General features: G+C 34.8%; 1 protein-coding gene across 1 annotated transcript; it reads right to left on the reverse strand.

Annotated features, from left to right (window-relative positions):
* Window positions 1–10,772: 10,772 nt before the first annotated feature.
* Window positions 10,773–12,550, reverse strand: LOC130724508 (uncharacterized). The gene has a single exon (XM_057575750.1). It carries the CDS (start codon window positions 12,264–12,266, stop codon window positions 11,148–11,150), a length of 1,119 nt encoding a protein of 372 aa, XP_057431733.1. The 5' UTR covers window positions 12,267–12,550; the 3' UTR covers window positions 10,773–11,147.
* Window positions 12,551–15,749: the final 3,199 nt, after the last annotated feature.

The following is a 15,749-nucleotide window of genomic DNA, read 5'->3' on the forward strand; positions in this document are numbered from 1 at the left end:
TTTCTAATCAAAGTGTCTTTTATCCTCCCAAATCACTTGTCTTACTTTATCTCCCAAACTTATGTTATTCTTTCCCAGTCGAATATTTACTAATAAGATATGAATTCTATATCTGATTTCATTGATCAAAACGTACAGCTATATACAAGATTAAGGAGCCAATCAGCCCACACAATTCTCCTAAAATTATGCTAACAACTATGCTAACAAAAGTCAAATACAGTCTGTCAAAGGTATCTGCAATACTTCCTAAACTACCTCCACTAATCTCTACCAATTGCAGCTGGCACAATATTTGCTGATATGATTGGTACAAAATAGGAAAATACAGTGTAACATATTTGACAGTATCTCTATCAATATGTAACAGAATATTTCCCATTACCCCCCCCCCTTCAAGTTAGGGCATGCAAGTTTTGGATGCCCAACTTGCTTAATAAGAACAAGAACTGTTTTGTGCCAAGGGCCTTGGTGAAGAAGTCAGCCAGCTGAGTGTGAGTGGGAACATAGGAAGGATGAATGTTATGCTTGAGAATCTCATCTCGGATATAATGACAATCCACTTCAATGTGCTTTGTCCTCTCATGAAAAACTGGATTCTTAGCTATGTGTAGAGCTGCTTGACTATGACAATGGAGTCGCATTGGATGAGGATGCAACATGCCGAGACTAGATAGAACATCCTTTAACCATTTTAATTCACTGGTGATGTTGGCCATAGAACGGTACTCCGCTTCAGCCGAGGACTTAGAGACCGTGTGCTGCTTCTTGGTCTTCCACGAAATTGGTGACTGACCAAGTTGGATGAACCAACCAGTAAGAGATCTTCGAGTGAGCGGACAACCTGCCCAATAAGAATCACACCGGCCATATAAACTCATATTACTCCCTCTGCTCATGAGAATACCTTGCCCGGGATTCCCTTTCAAGTAACGGACTACCCTCAAAGCAGCCTGCCAGTGCTCTTCTCTCGGTTGCTGCATAAACTGAGACAAGATATGGACACAATAAGAGAGATCAGGTCGAGTGAACACATAAGTAGATGAGCCGCCCAACAAGCCGTTGATATTGGGAAGGATCTGACATCAAAGGGTCGACTGCAAGGGCCAAACGGTGATTATGCTCAATTGGAAGAGAAGCTGGTTTGGCCCCAAGCAAACCTGTCTCAGTGATAATATCCAAAGCATATTTTCTTTGGCACAAGTAAATTCCTGTAGCAGACCCTGCAACTTCCACTCCAAGAAAGTACTTTAACCTTCCTAAATCCTTCATATGAAAGCAAGTATGAAGGTAAAGTTTAAAGCGTTTAATAGAGTCAGGATCATTACCTGAAATGATAAGGTCATCAACATACACCAAGACCACAAGATGTACAGTTTCTCTATGCAAGGTGAACAAAGAATAATCAGAATAAGATTGGTAAAAACCATAGCGTGTTAGAGCAGCAGATAGCTTGGAAAACCAACACCTTGGAGCTTGACTTAAACCATAAAGAGACTTACGAAGTTTGCAAACCATGCCTTGATGTTGCACCATGAAACCGGGCGGCAATTTCATGTACACATCTTCTTGCAGGTCGCCATGAAGGAAGGCATTGTGAACGTCCATTTGATGAAGCTCCCAATCCTTTGCAGCGGCAACAGCCAATATTGTGCGAACAGTAACCATTTTCGCCACCGAGGCGAAAGTTTCTGTGTAATCTAACCCTTCAACTTGGTGATTCCCAAATATGACCAGCCTTGCTTTGAATCTTTCGACGGTCCCATCTGAGTGATATTTGATTTTGTAGACCCACTTGCAACCTAGAGCCTTCTTTCCTGGGGGCAATGTGGTTATAGTCCATGTGTTATTGTTTTGAAGAGCTTGAATCTCACTTTGCATGGCTTCACACCATCGTACATCTCGCACGGCCTTAGAGAAATGCACGGGCTCTCGTTCCGTACTAACTGCTGCAAGAAATTGACGATGATGGGAGGAAAATTTGTCATAGTTTACATAGTGAGCTAAAGGATAAGACGCACCTGAGGTATGTGATGGAGGGGAGGAATCGGTGAATGAGCTTAACTTTATCATGGTGTTTGTCACATAGAAGGTTGCTTGATTCGATGCCCACGTCCAAGGTGAGGGCTAAGAGGAATGATAGGATCTGGTTCCAATGGTTCAGCGTTCATGTGCAGCTCTTCATTAGTGCAAACCTGATTTTCTGCCTCAGATTTAGATATATGGGGCTCATCATGGGCAGCAATGGTACCCCCCCTTGCTTCAAGACTATCATGGGGACTTTCAACATTAATATGCTTGTCATCTTCACTTGCATCAATGTTGGTCTCTTGTAATGCTTGCTGAACAATGTTCCCCTCATCACCTGATGACGCGTTATTAAAAGGAAATTCAGTCTCAACAAATTTCACATCTCTGGAAACAAAGAAAACATTTTTCTCTAAGTCAAATAGTTTCCATCCTTTTTTACCATAAGGATACCCCACAAAGACACATTTACGACTTCTACTGACAAACTTATCTCCTTTTCTACCTTGATTGTGTGCATAACATAATGACCCAAACACTCTCAAGTGATCATATGCATGGGGTTTTCCATGAATCATTTCATAAGGTGTCTTGCCATTGAGAACCAAGGATGGTGTTAAATTAATCAAGTATCCTGCAGTCAGAATACATTCACCCCAAAAACGGATTGGAAGATTCCCTTGAAATCTTAGAGCCCGTGCAACGTTTAGTATATGTCTATGTTTCCTTTCGACTCTTCCGTTCTGTTGTGGTGTTCCAGTGCATGATGTTTGGTGGATAATTCCATGTTTAAGGAAATATGATTTTAAACAAGTGAACTCCGTCCCATTGTCACTCCTAACCACCATGATTTGTTTATTATACTGTCTCTCAATGAGAGCAAAGAAATTCAGCATTGTTTGTGACACTTCCTTCTTTTCATGCAGCAAGTATACCCATACAACTCTAGAGTAATCATCTACTATTGTCAAAAAATATGATGCACCACAAGATGAAGATGTTCTATAGGGTCCCCATAAATCACAATGAATCAAATCAAAAATTGCTGATGCTTGATAATTGCATCGAGTTGCTTCCTCACGGAGCTGGAGGAGTTGCCGGAGTTGCTTCCTCACGATGAATCGTCTGGAGGAGGCACAGGATCTTCCTCCCGTCGTCTGCGACGTGTTTCCATTGACACCGAAGAATGTTGACCAAAAACCTGAGAACTGAAGAAGTTTTTTCACAAAAAACCAAAGAATCTTTCCTTCAAACCACAATCCACGTAGCTTGGGAATCAAAATCTACCGTTCCCCACAAGACGGCGCCAATGTTCTCGCCAAGAACATAGAATCAAGGCATAGTGCCAAGAGTGTGTGGAATATGATATGAAATCTTAGAGAGGGAAGCTCTTAACTACCTAGAGAGAGAGAGTAACTGAATTTCCAAGTTGTTATTGCATCAAATGAGCTAAGAGTCCCTTACAATTGGTATTCTCGTCCTATTTATAGGGGAGAGGTTGGGCCTTCGTGCCCTTCATCTATCCTAATGGGCCAATTGGGCCTCGTGGTGCAAGGCCTAAAGGACCTGGCTCCGTCGCGTGCCTAAGGTCGAGCCTCCTGGGCGAGGGACCCTGAGGTCTCACCCAATCCAATTAATAAAAAATATTATTTAATTAATAATTGATCAATAAATAAAAAATAATTATCTTTGCCTTATAGAATTTCATAACTCAAATGAACTAATGATAATAATAAATCAATTTCAAAAAAATTCAAGGTAAATTATAGAAGGATATAACATGGAATTGGTGGGAGGACTAAAAAAACGTAAATACAATTGCAAAGGGAAATGGAAAAGATATTTTTTTGCATGATATCATATATATTATTAAAATTACCACCTTTAAATTTAAAAGATTAACATCAATATAAATTATTATTTCAGTAATAATTCCATAAATCTAAACTAATTGTGTGTGTCTTATGGAATTCTCTAACTCATATGAACATTCAAAAGACATAGTTCTATCAATCGGTATATCAATGGTCAAAATTAAAACTAGCGAACAACAATGATCTCCTATGAATAAATATACACAATTACAAAAAAGAACCATGGTAAAAATCACATACATGAGACATAGTTTATTGATTGATTGTAATAAAGAATGTTTTCTCAATTTTATTCTCAATGTAATCATCGCGAAATAATGAAGAATGTTTGGCAACCAAATCTTTTACGCAATTAATTATTATCCCATACATGTTATTTAATCTATCTGTAAAGTACTATAAAATTGGCATATCAAAAGAATAAATCTAAAGAATCATTTAGATAAACAAGGACAAACAACACATATATAAAAAACACACTCATTGAAAAACCTATGACTAAAAAAAACAAACATAAATTATCATTTCCACACAAGAAAACCTAATCATCACAAAAAAAAAGAATATTATTTTTTATAATAAGAATAAATAATTTATAAAAAAATAAATAAACACATACAAATACTAGAGGTTAAATAAGTTATGAGTCGTGCCTTAATGTTATTTATTTACTTTGAAGAATTTAGTAACACAAATGGGTGTGGGCATGGATGTCAAAATTACCCACACGAGCGGATAAAAATCAGCTATGGGTAAAATTACCCGCACCCACGGGTATCTACGAATTTGTTTAATGAGTATTTCCACAATCAATTTATTAATTGGGCTGGTACGGATATTGATGTATTCACACCCATGAATACCCACCGAATATATAAAAATATTTTTTATATATATACATAAATGTATATTAAGTCTAATATCTAATGAATTTGTGTTTGAGTTATAGTTGTTGTTCAAGTAAACTTATATAATGGTAATGGTAAAAAGAAGCCTTTAGACCCAAAAAAGGGTAAAAAAATAAGTATTTTCTTTTACATATTGATTTACTGTAAAGTTCAATCTTAAATTTTATTTTTAATATAATTTTCTTTTGAAAAAATATATGTGAATCTATTTATGTTCACGGGTGTTGAGTGCCCATGATATCGACTAATATTTAAAAATCTAATAAAAACTCATTTAATGGATATCTATGTGGTGGTGAGGGTGACAGCCAGGTTTGAACCCACAACATGTTAGAAGCATTGGATAGCCCAAGCCACTTTTGCCGGAGGGTTTGGCCACAAATTGTATGAGATAGACAGTGCATTATTTATAGGTAAAGTTAATACAATGCAAAACATGAAACTATCCTTATAAATAATAATGTAATATTTAATAAATAATAACGTAATATCACATAAGATATTTATTATTTAACATATACCAATACTTAATCGTGTGCCATCCACAGTCAAACCTTGCATCAAACAATCATCCACTCTACTTAGTCCTAGTAGATAACCACACCTGTCGGATTTTGCTAGCCTCCTCCGGGCAAAATCAGCCCCATAAGGTTTTATCTTAGCTTCTCCCATTTCAACCAATGAAATTTCCAAGAAGTGACATTGCCACCCATAGAACCTTATTGATTATTTTTTCAGTTCGAGAACATATAGAGTGGGGTAGCATGAACAACTCAAAATATAAGAGGATATTGTTTGAACCACATATTTGATCAGTACCTCTCGACCAACTTTAGATTCAGCCACTTTGCAACACATTTAAGGAAGAAGGTTGGTTTACTAATTTTGCTTGCATCAATAAGTTATACAAATACTTAACCAGTATGAGCCATTCACAGTCAAACCTTGCATCAAACAATCATCCACTCTCCTAGTCCTAGCAGAAAACCACACCTGGAGGTCTTTGCTAGCCTCCTTCGGGCAAAAATGTTGCAGTGATCATGTTCTTTTTCTAGGATTGTACTTTATTTTTTGTTTTGTTTTTCATGATTGGTATTTGTGTACATAATCTCGTTAGCTAATCTTGAGTTCCTATAATCACAAGTTGAAGTAAAGATTAGAAAATTAATCAAGAGTAAAAATGTTCAAAAGTTCTTTTTTTTATAAGTGAAAGAGTTGTATTCAACTTTAGCGCAAGGGGTGCTAAACCCAAATACAAAAAAGAAGTTGATGGAAGTAGTCAGAAGAAAAAAAATAAGATAAAAGCTTTGGCATGGGTTTTCTGATTTATCACTTGACATTGTAAGAAAATTAAAGATTTTTTCTGGGTTTTCTTCTTCTTCTACAATTTCCAATCTGAGTTTTCTTCTTCTTCATTGGAAAGATGTGGATATGATTTCTTTTAGGTCTACTTTGTTTTAGTTTCTAGATGAGAAGGGTGTAGGTCAATATAATGAGTTTTTGAAAAAAAATGTTAAATCTTGGGCGTTAAGATTTTGGTTTGGGGTGCTTGGTTTGACTGAGAAAGAGATGAAGAATACTCATGAAGGTGAAGTACATTCACAAAGATGAAGAACACTCATGAGTTTAGCTTATTAAATATATTTTTTTAATTTTATGTTTCACTAATAATTTTAATTTAATTAACAATTATACACATGTAAAATAAAAATTAATTAATAAATTACACGTGGCGTGCCATGTCATCTATGTTCTACCATCAAACTACATTGTCAGTGAGGGTAATGATATATACACACCTTTTTTTTTATACACTTCATTTCCACCTATTTTTATTTCTATCTCTCTCCTCTTATCATCTATCACATCTTATACTTTCTCACTCTTACTTTTTCTTTTCTTTCTATCTCTCTCTTCCTCCACCTTATTCCACCTCATTTTGAGGTATGAATAAATAATTATTGATTGATGATTAATTCCAACACTTGCTTAAACATAGGCAAAAAAATTAGACTTTTTGAAACGAAGAATATAAATTAAACCAACTTACAAAGGCATACTAATTCGACAGTTAACCCTTGAATAAATAATTATAAAAAATCTTATGAACTCGATCATAACCAAAACTTTATTCAAATATTTTTATTAATCCGTTCTATCAACTACTTTGAGTTAACATTTAAAACAACAACATGCCGGTGGTAACCCTGGTACTACAGGAGGAAAAGTTTGACCACAAGCGCTGCGAGTATATCCTGCAGCAATACAATCTTGTGTGCATTTTGCGGCTGTTCTGCAAGGGCCTAAGCAAGTGTTACAGTCTTCTGCTTCTGATACTTGACCTACAAAAAAATGTATACAATTATCTTCTCATATGATTCAATTATTTTGTACATAAAATTTAAAGTTAATTATAATATGGTGAATTTCCATAGTATCTACCAATATACTATGAAAAAAATAAAAATATAGTATTGTGAATTCTTAAAAATTGTCCAAATCTCACATACATAAAACTCGTGGATTAACTTTGAAGTAATATTATAATTTCATTATTTAATTTACATAATGATGATATATTTAAATAGAACGTATGTTATGAAAAACACTTTATTTTTTTTACCTGAAGATAGAACTAAAACAAGGAACAAAATCCCGAGGAGAAAACGTTGATCAGCTAGAAAAGACATTTTGTGAGATTTCACTTTTTAACTATTTTGTTTTGTGAAATAAGTGGGGAACATTATTTCATTATATACTATTCATTTCACAAAAAGTAAGAAAATAGTTCTAAATTAGCGAACATATAAATTAATGCAATAATAATTAAAATAATTAATTTTTTTAATTTATAATACACAGTAAAACTATTATATAATATAATTTATGATAATATTTTATATGGTATAAATATTACTAAATGATATAATATAATATATTATTTAATAATATATTATTTAATAATATACTATAGCATAATATACTATAATATTGTATAACATATTATATAATATAATATAGTATATAATAATGTAGTATAATATAATATTATAATATAATATGTTATAGCATATTATATTATATAGTATTATAATATATTCGATTATATAATATAATATATTTATATTAAAATATGTTATAATATATTATATTATATAGTATTATATCATATATTATATAATACATTATTTTATAATAAATTATAATATAATATATTTTATAATAATGTATTATAGTAATATAATATATTATAATATAATATAATATAATATATTATAACATATTATATTATATAGTTTAATAATATCTTCAGGTAAGAAAAATAGTGTTTTTCATATCATACGTTCTATTTTAAATATATCATCAACATGTAAATTGAAGAATGAAATTTATTATCTTACTTCAGACTCAGTCCATGAGTTTTATGTAAGTGAGATTTGTGTTAACTTTAAAGAATTCTCAATACTATACTGTATTTTTATTTTTTTCATAGTATCTTCGTAGATACTATGGAAATTCACCATAGTGTAATTACCTTTAATTTATATGTACAAAATTATTAAATAATGAGCAGATAGTTGTAAACAATTTTTTTTAGGTCCAATAACATAAGTAGAAGGAAACATTTGCTTAGGCCTTGCATAACACTCGCATACTGCAGCCAATATTTTATTTCTAAATGATATATTCGAAACGCTTGTGGTCGAACTTATTATATAATATCAGGGTTACCACGACCATGTTGTTATTTTAAATGATAACTTAAAGTAGTTGATAGAATTGATTAATAAAAATATTTGAATAAAGTTTTGGTTATGATCGAGTTAATAAATTTTTTTAAAATTTGCTTATTTAAGGGTTAACTGTCAAATTGGTATGCCTTTGTAAGTTAGTTTAATTTTCATTCGTCATCGAAAAAAGCTTAATTATTGTCCCTATGTTTAAGCAAGTGTTGGAATTAGTCCTCAATTGAGGATGGAGGTATGGCAATGTTGCCTGATGGTAGACCATAGATAACATTTGCACACATGTAATTTTTTAATTATTTCTTATTTTAAATTTGTATAATTGTTTTTTGGTACATTGCATAAAAAGAAAAAAGGCTAAGCTCTCACAGAGGATACTCCCAAGGCATCGGACAACACTAGAAAATTCATACCCACCAAGGGGTGCTCAATAACTACTAAAGGCAAATCCTGCTCCGCTCCATGCTTCGTCAAGAAATCGGTACAAGCATTTCCTTTCCTAAGCGTGTGATACAAAGCCACCTGCCAAGGGCGATTGAGAAGATCCTTAATATCCCAAATGAGAGAGGTGAAAGCGTATCTCAAAGGAGAAGCAGAGGAAACCAAATTAATAGCATCAAGGGAGTCAGATTGGCAAATTAAAATGATTTGTAAAAAATAAAATTATATAAAAAAAATATTTAAATAAGCTAAACTCTTTGCTTTGGCATGGATATCCATGTGGGTATGGAGCAGGTACGGGTACAATTTTTTACATGTGGATCGGGTGGTGAGAATACACTATCCCTGACCACTCGTACCCATTAGCATCCCTAGTTGTGAGTTATGAAGTTTTAACACTTACTTTATGATTTAGTGAATTTGATCCCTTTTTTATCCAGTAGCGGTAATATGGTTTAAATCTAGCGGTGTCTTGTATGAATTACCCATTTACCCATATCGTTTTAGCAACTTGAATCCTCTCTTCTATTTTTTAAGCACAGAATTCGTTCTTCTAATAGCATGAGATGAGATTTTTTTTTTTGGTCTTGACCAAGGTATTCCAACGACCGACAGCCGTGAGACTAATTCCTCGCCCCACGGTCAGCGCACTAAGCTGTAGGGGGCTGACCAAATAGTTTTTTCTATTCGCATGAGATGAGATTAGATATCACTTAAATAATAAAATGGTGTTTTTTTGTCAAAATAAAATGGTGTTAAAAACAAAACAAACAAAAACCAGTAAAGCCCACAACAAATGAAGAATGTGAATTGACAATTTGGTAAAAGGTAAACTAGCCCACAACATTGCTATGACCACAAAAACGCCCACAACATTTTGCTGTTAAACTTATCCAGAGAAGAAAATGTTGATTTTAATCAGTTTATTGGCAATTCAAGATTATGTAGGATTATTATAAACCAGGAGAAAATTATGCTCAGATATGATATGATCTGGTAAGAAATAATATTTGATGCTAGCTTAATTACCATATCTTATTTTTTGTTTTTTTACTTTTTTAGTGAGGAATACGGATACCTCTTCTAATTGAGCCAATATATTGGGCTGATAAAATTATTCTGAACATAAATCATTAGTGCATTCAATTATATTTATGTATCATGATATGATATATCTAAAAATAACATTAGTAGTACTAGAATATTGGCTGCCATGTTTTGCTGAGTTACCAACACTACTGTTTGGGTCCATTAGATATCACTATCTACCCTTTAAAGAGAGGAAGGAGTTAGTTTAAGAATGGTGCAGACACACCACAAAATGCTGTCCCCATAACAGCCTACTTTACTTAATGAAGCCCTTATCCTATTCCTCCCAATAAATATGCCCAATTCAATAGGTCATGGCTCTTCACGGGAATCACCAACTTCTTTATGACCAATTTACCATGATTCGTGTGCTTTTGATGCCTTTTTATCCGTCCCTCTCCCATAAAGTTGTTAACCCTTTTTACCATGAACCTTTTACATTTCACCGTTTCATTAGCAAAGATAGACATAAAAACTTTGGTAAAGAGATGGATCCTAATCCAAAAAATTGGAACCAAATTAGGATAAGGTGAAACTCTTCCTAGGTGTCAACAGTTAAAACTCCTTATCATCCTATGCTTTAGTTTGGATAGAGACAAAAACTGATCAATTGTATAGGACACACCGCTAGTAACAAAGATTAATTGTAAACATGGATAAGAACAAGAACATCAATTTCATACACAGACAGACAAAGAATATAGTATCCCATTTCATTACTCATTAGTATCTGTAAATTTACAAACTCCCAGATACAACGCATCAAGTTGGATTCCATTTCCCAACAAATGGTTGGAGTTCCTATCATGGGAATCAGCTCTCAGTATTTTTTTGACTAAACATCATGAATCATTATCATCTAATGTAAAAGGATCAGACACAACCCTATACTCCATCGTATCGTTTGTGTTTGAAAAACTCATCCAGGATTCACGTTTGGCTCTGATCCACGTTTTCAAAAGCAAGAAATAATTGTTTTTGGATTTCTGGATCCACGTTTAACCTCTCCAGATTTGAAACCAAACACACACGATATCAACAATTTGGATCAGAACATTCTGTCATCTGCAGAGGACTTTAACTATCTTTAGCAAGAAACACCATGCCATTGTGAGTATCAGTGCAGGAAAACGCCCTACAAGTAGTCCTACAAGGGTGATTATAACTAGAATTGTGTAACTATAACCTGAATTCACAACCCCAACACTTTCTATTCTCTTCTTTTCTTCCTCAAGTGATGATTCTTTGGAATAAGTGATTCCATTTCCATTTCCACCACCATTTACCTCATCATAATCATCATCATCAACACACTCATGTTCAATCTCAAGAGATTGAAACTTCTCTTCCTCTCCAAGACCACTTGAAACCTCACTCCCTGACTCAGCTTCATTCTGTTTATTATCCCTGTTCTCTTTCTTGGATCCACGAAACTTCTTAGGCACAAGCTTCTTCACCATCTTGCTCTTGAACCTACCGCTACGGCTACTTCTTCTTACCTTGCACTCTGAAGAAGCTAATGGTAATGGCTCCATCATCACCATCGGAGAATCCAATTCACGAGCAATCTCATTCGCTTCCACAGCTTCAATTTCATCAACATTCGAGATCAATCGATTCAATTCAGTTGCGGAGTGTTCACAAACCTCGCTCGTCTTCAACTGAATTCGAACCGAGGAGACTCGTCGGAGCAGAGATTCCATTGAACCGCTCGAAACGACGCGTTTCCCTGCGTATTCGAGAAGCAGAAGCGCAAACGCCGACACGGTGATCCCAACCGTGAGCCTCTCCACGCTCGCCACCAGAACCGCCACCAGCAACACCTTAACAACAAGCAGAGTAGCACCGGGTCCGGACCCGCATTCACGGACCCGATCAGGAACGGTGTTTTCCGCGATTAACGGACCCGTCGGAGGAATGTTCGAGACCGGTGGCGGAGTCATCGGTGGGGGAGAGGTGGCCGGAGACGGCGGCGGAGGAAAATCGGCGGTGTCTGGCGGTGGTTTGTTGGAGCGGGGTTTGGTGAAGCGGGAGCGGTTGTTGACGAAGAGGTCGATGAGGGAGGTGGGGAAGCCGGTTTGGACGACGAGGGAGCGGCGGCGGTTGGGGGAATGGAGATCGGCGAAGATTTGAGAAATTCGGGTGACCCGGTTTTTCTTCTTGTTCCATGGAAACGGCATGGTTTTGGTGAGTTTAAGGATAGGAAAGGAACATGGATTGGATTATTATTATTATAAGATGAAAATTCTAGAGAAGAAGAAGGTAACGCATTCCACGGTTGTTGAGTGTGTTGAAAACTAGGGAATTTGGATGGAGTGGATGAGTGAAAAGTTTGGTGTATTTGGTATGGTAGTGGTGGCATGCACAAAATTAGTTTCTTTTATGCCATTCATGTGCTTATATAGTGTGTATGATTTGGGAGTTGTTTAACTACACCATACATGGTGAGGTATAAAACAATTAGTACCACCTTGAAATTGTAAGATTTTCTATGATTTTTGTTAGAATTAAGAGAATTCTGAATAGTTGATTTTGTTATAAGAAAATATATTTATCTATATATTTATAATAATAATGGATACATTCATGATTCATATATGTAATAAGGAAACTAGTTACTACTTTTAATTCTAAGTAAATGAGAAATAAATCAATCTAAATATTATTCAAAATTACCTTAATTACTCTAATATATGATTAAAATATTATAAGAAACTCTATGATATGATTAAGATATTATAAGATGCTTTTTCTTATTCTAACATGTTTAATTTTAAAATCACAAATATGTTATTATTCCTTTTTTATGCAACCCTATTTTCATTCCTCTACTTATGGGTAATGACGTGAGTAAACATGCCTATCCACTTTTAGTTTGTTTTAAACGGTGCGGTGTGAGTTGACCCACCAGCAAGAGTAAATATATGACACATTTGGTCTTAGAAGTGCACTGGTGAAAGAGATCGTACATTTTCGCTAACTTATGTTTTGGGGATGGAAGGAGACATAGACCGACTCACATGTGTAGACTTGAAATAGAGGCCTAAGCCGAACATTTATTGTTGCGAGAAAAAAGACGGTTTCCAAATTAAAAGGTTATTTGTATTGATTATAAATAAGTGAAGCGTATTGTCTCTCTTATCTCTCTTACCATCGTGCATTAATTACATGGTAAGCAAACTATTTCCTTTTGTTTATCTTGTTAAAGATGAGATTGAGCTCTGCTCTAATCTCATATTAATTGGTATATTTTCTAGCAAACAGTCGATTAGTCTTTATTGGGAATTCAATGTTGTTTCTAATATCAAGCGGTGTCGTCCATGTCCTTCTCATTGGATAAGTTTATGACGTCAGCTTCACAGGTAGTTTGGACACACTAGAAAACGTCACAGATGAATGATCGGTCACCATTTATGAACACCCAACAAGGTCCACATTTACCAGTCGGTGTTTGCAATTTTGCTTTTATGTGAACAAACTTTATCTACATAGTTTTTCTCAGATTGTGTTCATGGTATTTCACTATTTTGAGAACATGTGGAGTTTGTTTTTCATATTATTTTATATATCTTGTTCTCTCCAAAACTCCAGGGTTAGGCTCAATGACAAACACAACCTAACTCTCAATATTAATGTTAAGAGTGAAGTGAAGATATGCCTTAATTTTTGTTGTTTAGACTTCTTATAAGATTAAGATTGCCCTTTGGGCTTTTAGTTATTTTGGGTTATGCAATGCGATTTTTTTTTTATTCATTGGAAAACCTACTATGTGATTTATTACCATTAAATAGTTTAATAATTAGTTAATCAATATGGTAGTTTTAAATTACTATTTAATCCAAAGGTATGCTTCTAATTCTGGTTCACATGTATCACATGTGCCTTGAGGTCGGACCTCTTAAGTCTTACCTAATGGGAGTTCATTTGTGAAGGTTGTCATATAGGACAGGCTATTGTGAACAATGGCTCAATAGGCACATAACGCCAAACCCTTAAGCATTGTGCTTATTGGACTTGAGAAGTACTTTGACAAGGACTAACGTGAATGATAACTCGGGTCTCGGTAGAGACACATTCTATTTCTACAAAGTGTTATATATGCAGATTACTTGAAAATATATCACTTACGGCAAGTCACAATATGTGAATTTCAGAAGTTAATCCATTTTCCAGTATTGTAATTTGCTTATGTAATTAACTTCACAATTTGTAATTGCAATTATTTAGCAGCCTTGTATTGACTTTCTTCTGCGTTATGAGCCGCCTAAGTAAGTAACCCACCAACGCATCCGTTTTCCATCTTTATAATACGAATTATATCACTGTCCTCAATTCTAATTGGTTGCCGGCAAGAAAATTGAGATTGCATTTGATAATTTTAAGCAAAATCAAAACAAGAAAACAAAAGATCATGCCATTTAAACTGTACAACTGTAGAGAAAAGGAGCTGCCACAGTATAACTCCAACAACTAAATTTTTAGTCTTCTTTTTTCTTAAGCCTCTTAATGATGATTGTGATTGACTATATAATTCTTTCCACTACACAATGAACACTAGGTGTTGCCTTAATAATTGGAGCAAATTAAAGTCGATAATTGTCTAATGGGACCCATTTTCCTGTTGATCAAATCACATATAATTGATACATTTGCATGCTTTGGAAGAAAGAACAAATAAAAAATGGACTTTTGGGGCACTAAAAGTGTGAAGAGACCCAAAGAGAAAAGTTTAACCCAAGAATAGACCCCAAAAAGAAAAGCTTCAAAGAACACATAGTAATGTGATTATGGTTGGGTGTGGGAGTGACTAGTGAGTGACAGTGGGGTTGGTGGGTACCCCAGGCACGCAGGTAATGCTGCTTTGAAACTGGAATAATTTTAAAGACAAAAACAAACTGAATAATTTCATGTGTTTTCTTGGACCTTACAAGTACTAATGTAAATACTACAAATTAATGCGATTGAGCATTGCAGGTAATGTAAATGCCAAGTTAGAATGATTGGGGAACATCTGAATGAGAAGCACGTGGAATCATATGGATTTTGAATCACTTTGGTCTCGTGCTCAGAGAAAGTGGTCCCTTGTCTGCTCCTTTTATCCCTTACCTAATGTTTTCACTGACTTTCTTCACTTCTTCTGATCCTTTTCGAGCTTGTCTTAGGAATTGGCAAATAAATTTGAACAATGTCTTGTTAATCAAAATATAGTTATATGGTTCAATCAAACAAGAAAAGACCAATCGGTTCAATCAGACTAGATAGATCTATTCAACCGGTTCAACTGAGAACGAGCACTGTGGCCGGTCTAATGTAACAAAATATCAGCACAACCGACAAAATCTTGAATAAATTCGAGAAAAACCTCGGTCAATCGGAACGAGTGATTATCTCAAAAGCCAAGCGCTTCAACATTTTTATGCACGAGTGAGATGAACAACTGTAGTCAAACCTCGTTATGATCTTATGCAACTGCTTCAAAGGTCCGACTATTGGTGATGAAAGTGTTGGTTACTGTCGTCTCCCATCGGCTGCATATTTTCTCACAATGGTCGCACTCTTGTTTTTGTCAACATAGCGGATGCACTCTTAAAATGACCAGTTTTGACTTATGATATGTGTTTATGACAATAAGTGCTTACGCTTATCACATAAGCGCTTAACCA

The sequence above is a fragment of the Lotus japonicus genome, chromosome 6, assembly GCF_012489685.1.
Source record: "Lotus japonicus ecotype B-129 chromosome 6, LjGifu_v1.2".
In the NCBI taxonomy this organism is placed as follows: domain Eukaryota; kingdom Viridiplantae; phylum Streptophyta; class Magnoliopsida; order Fabales; family Fabaceae; genus Lotus; species Lotus japonicus.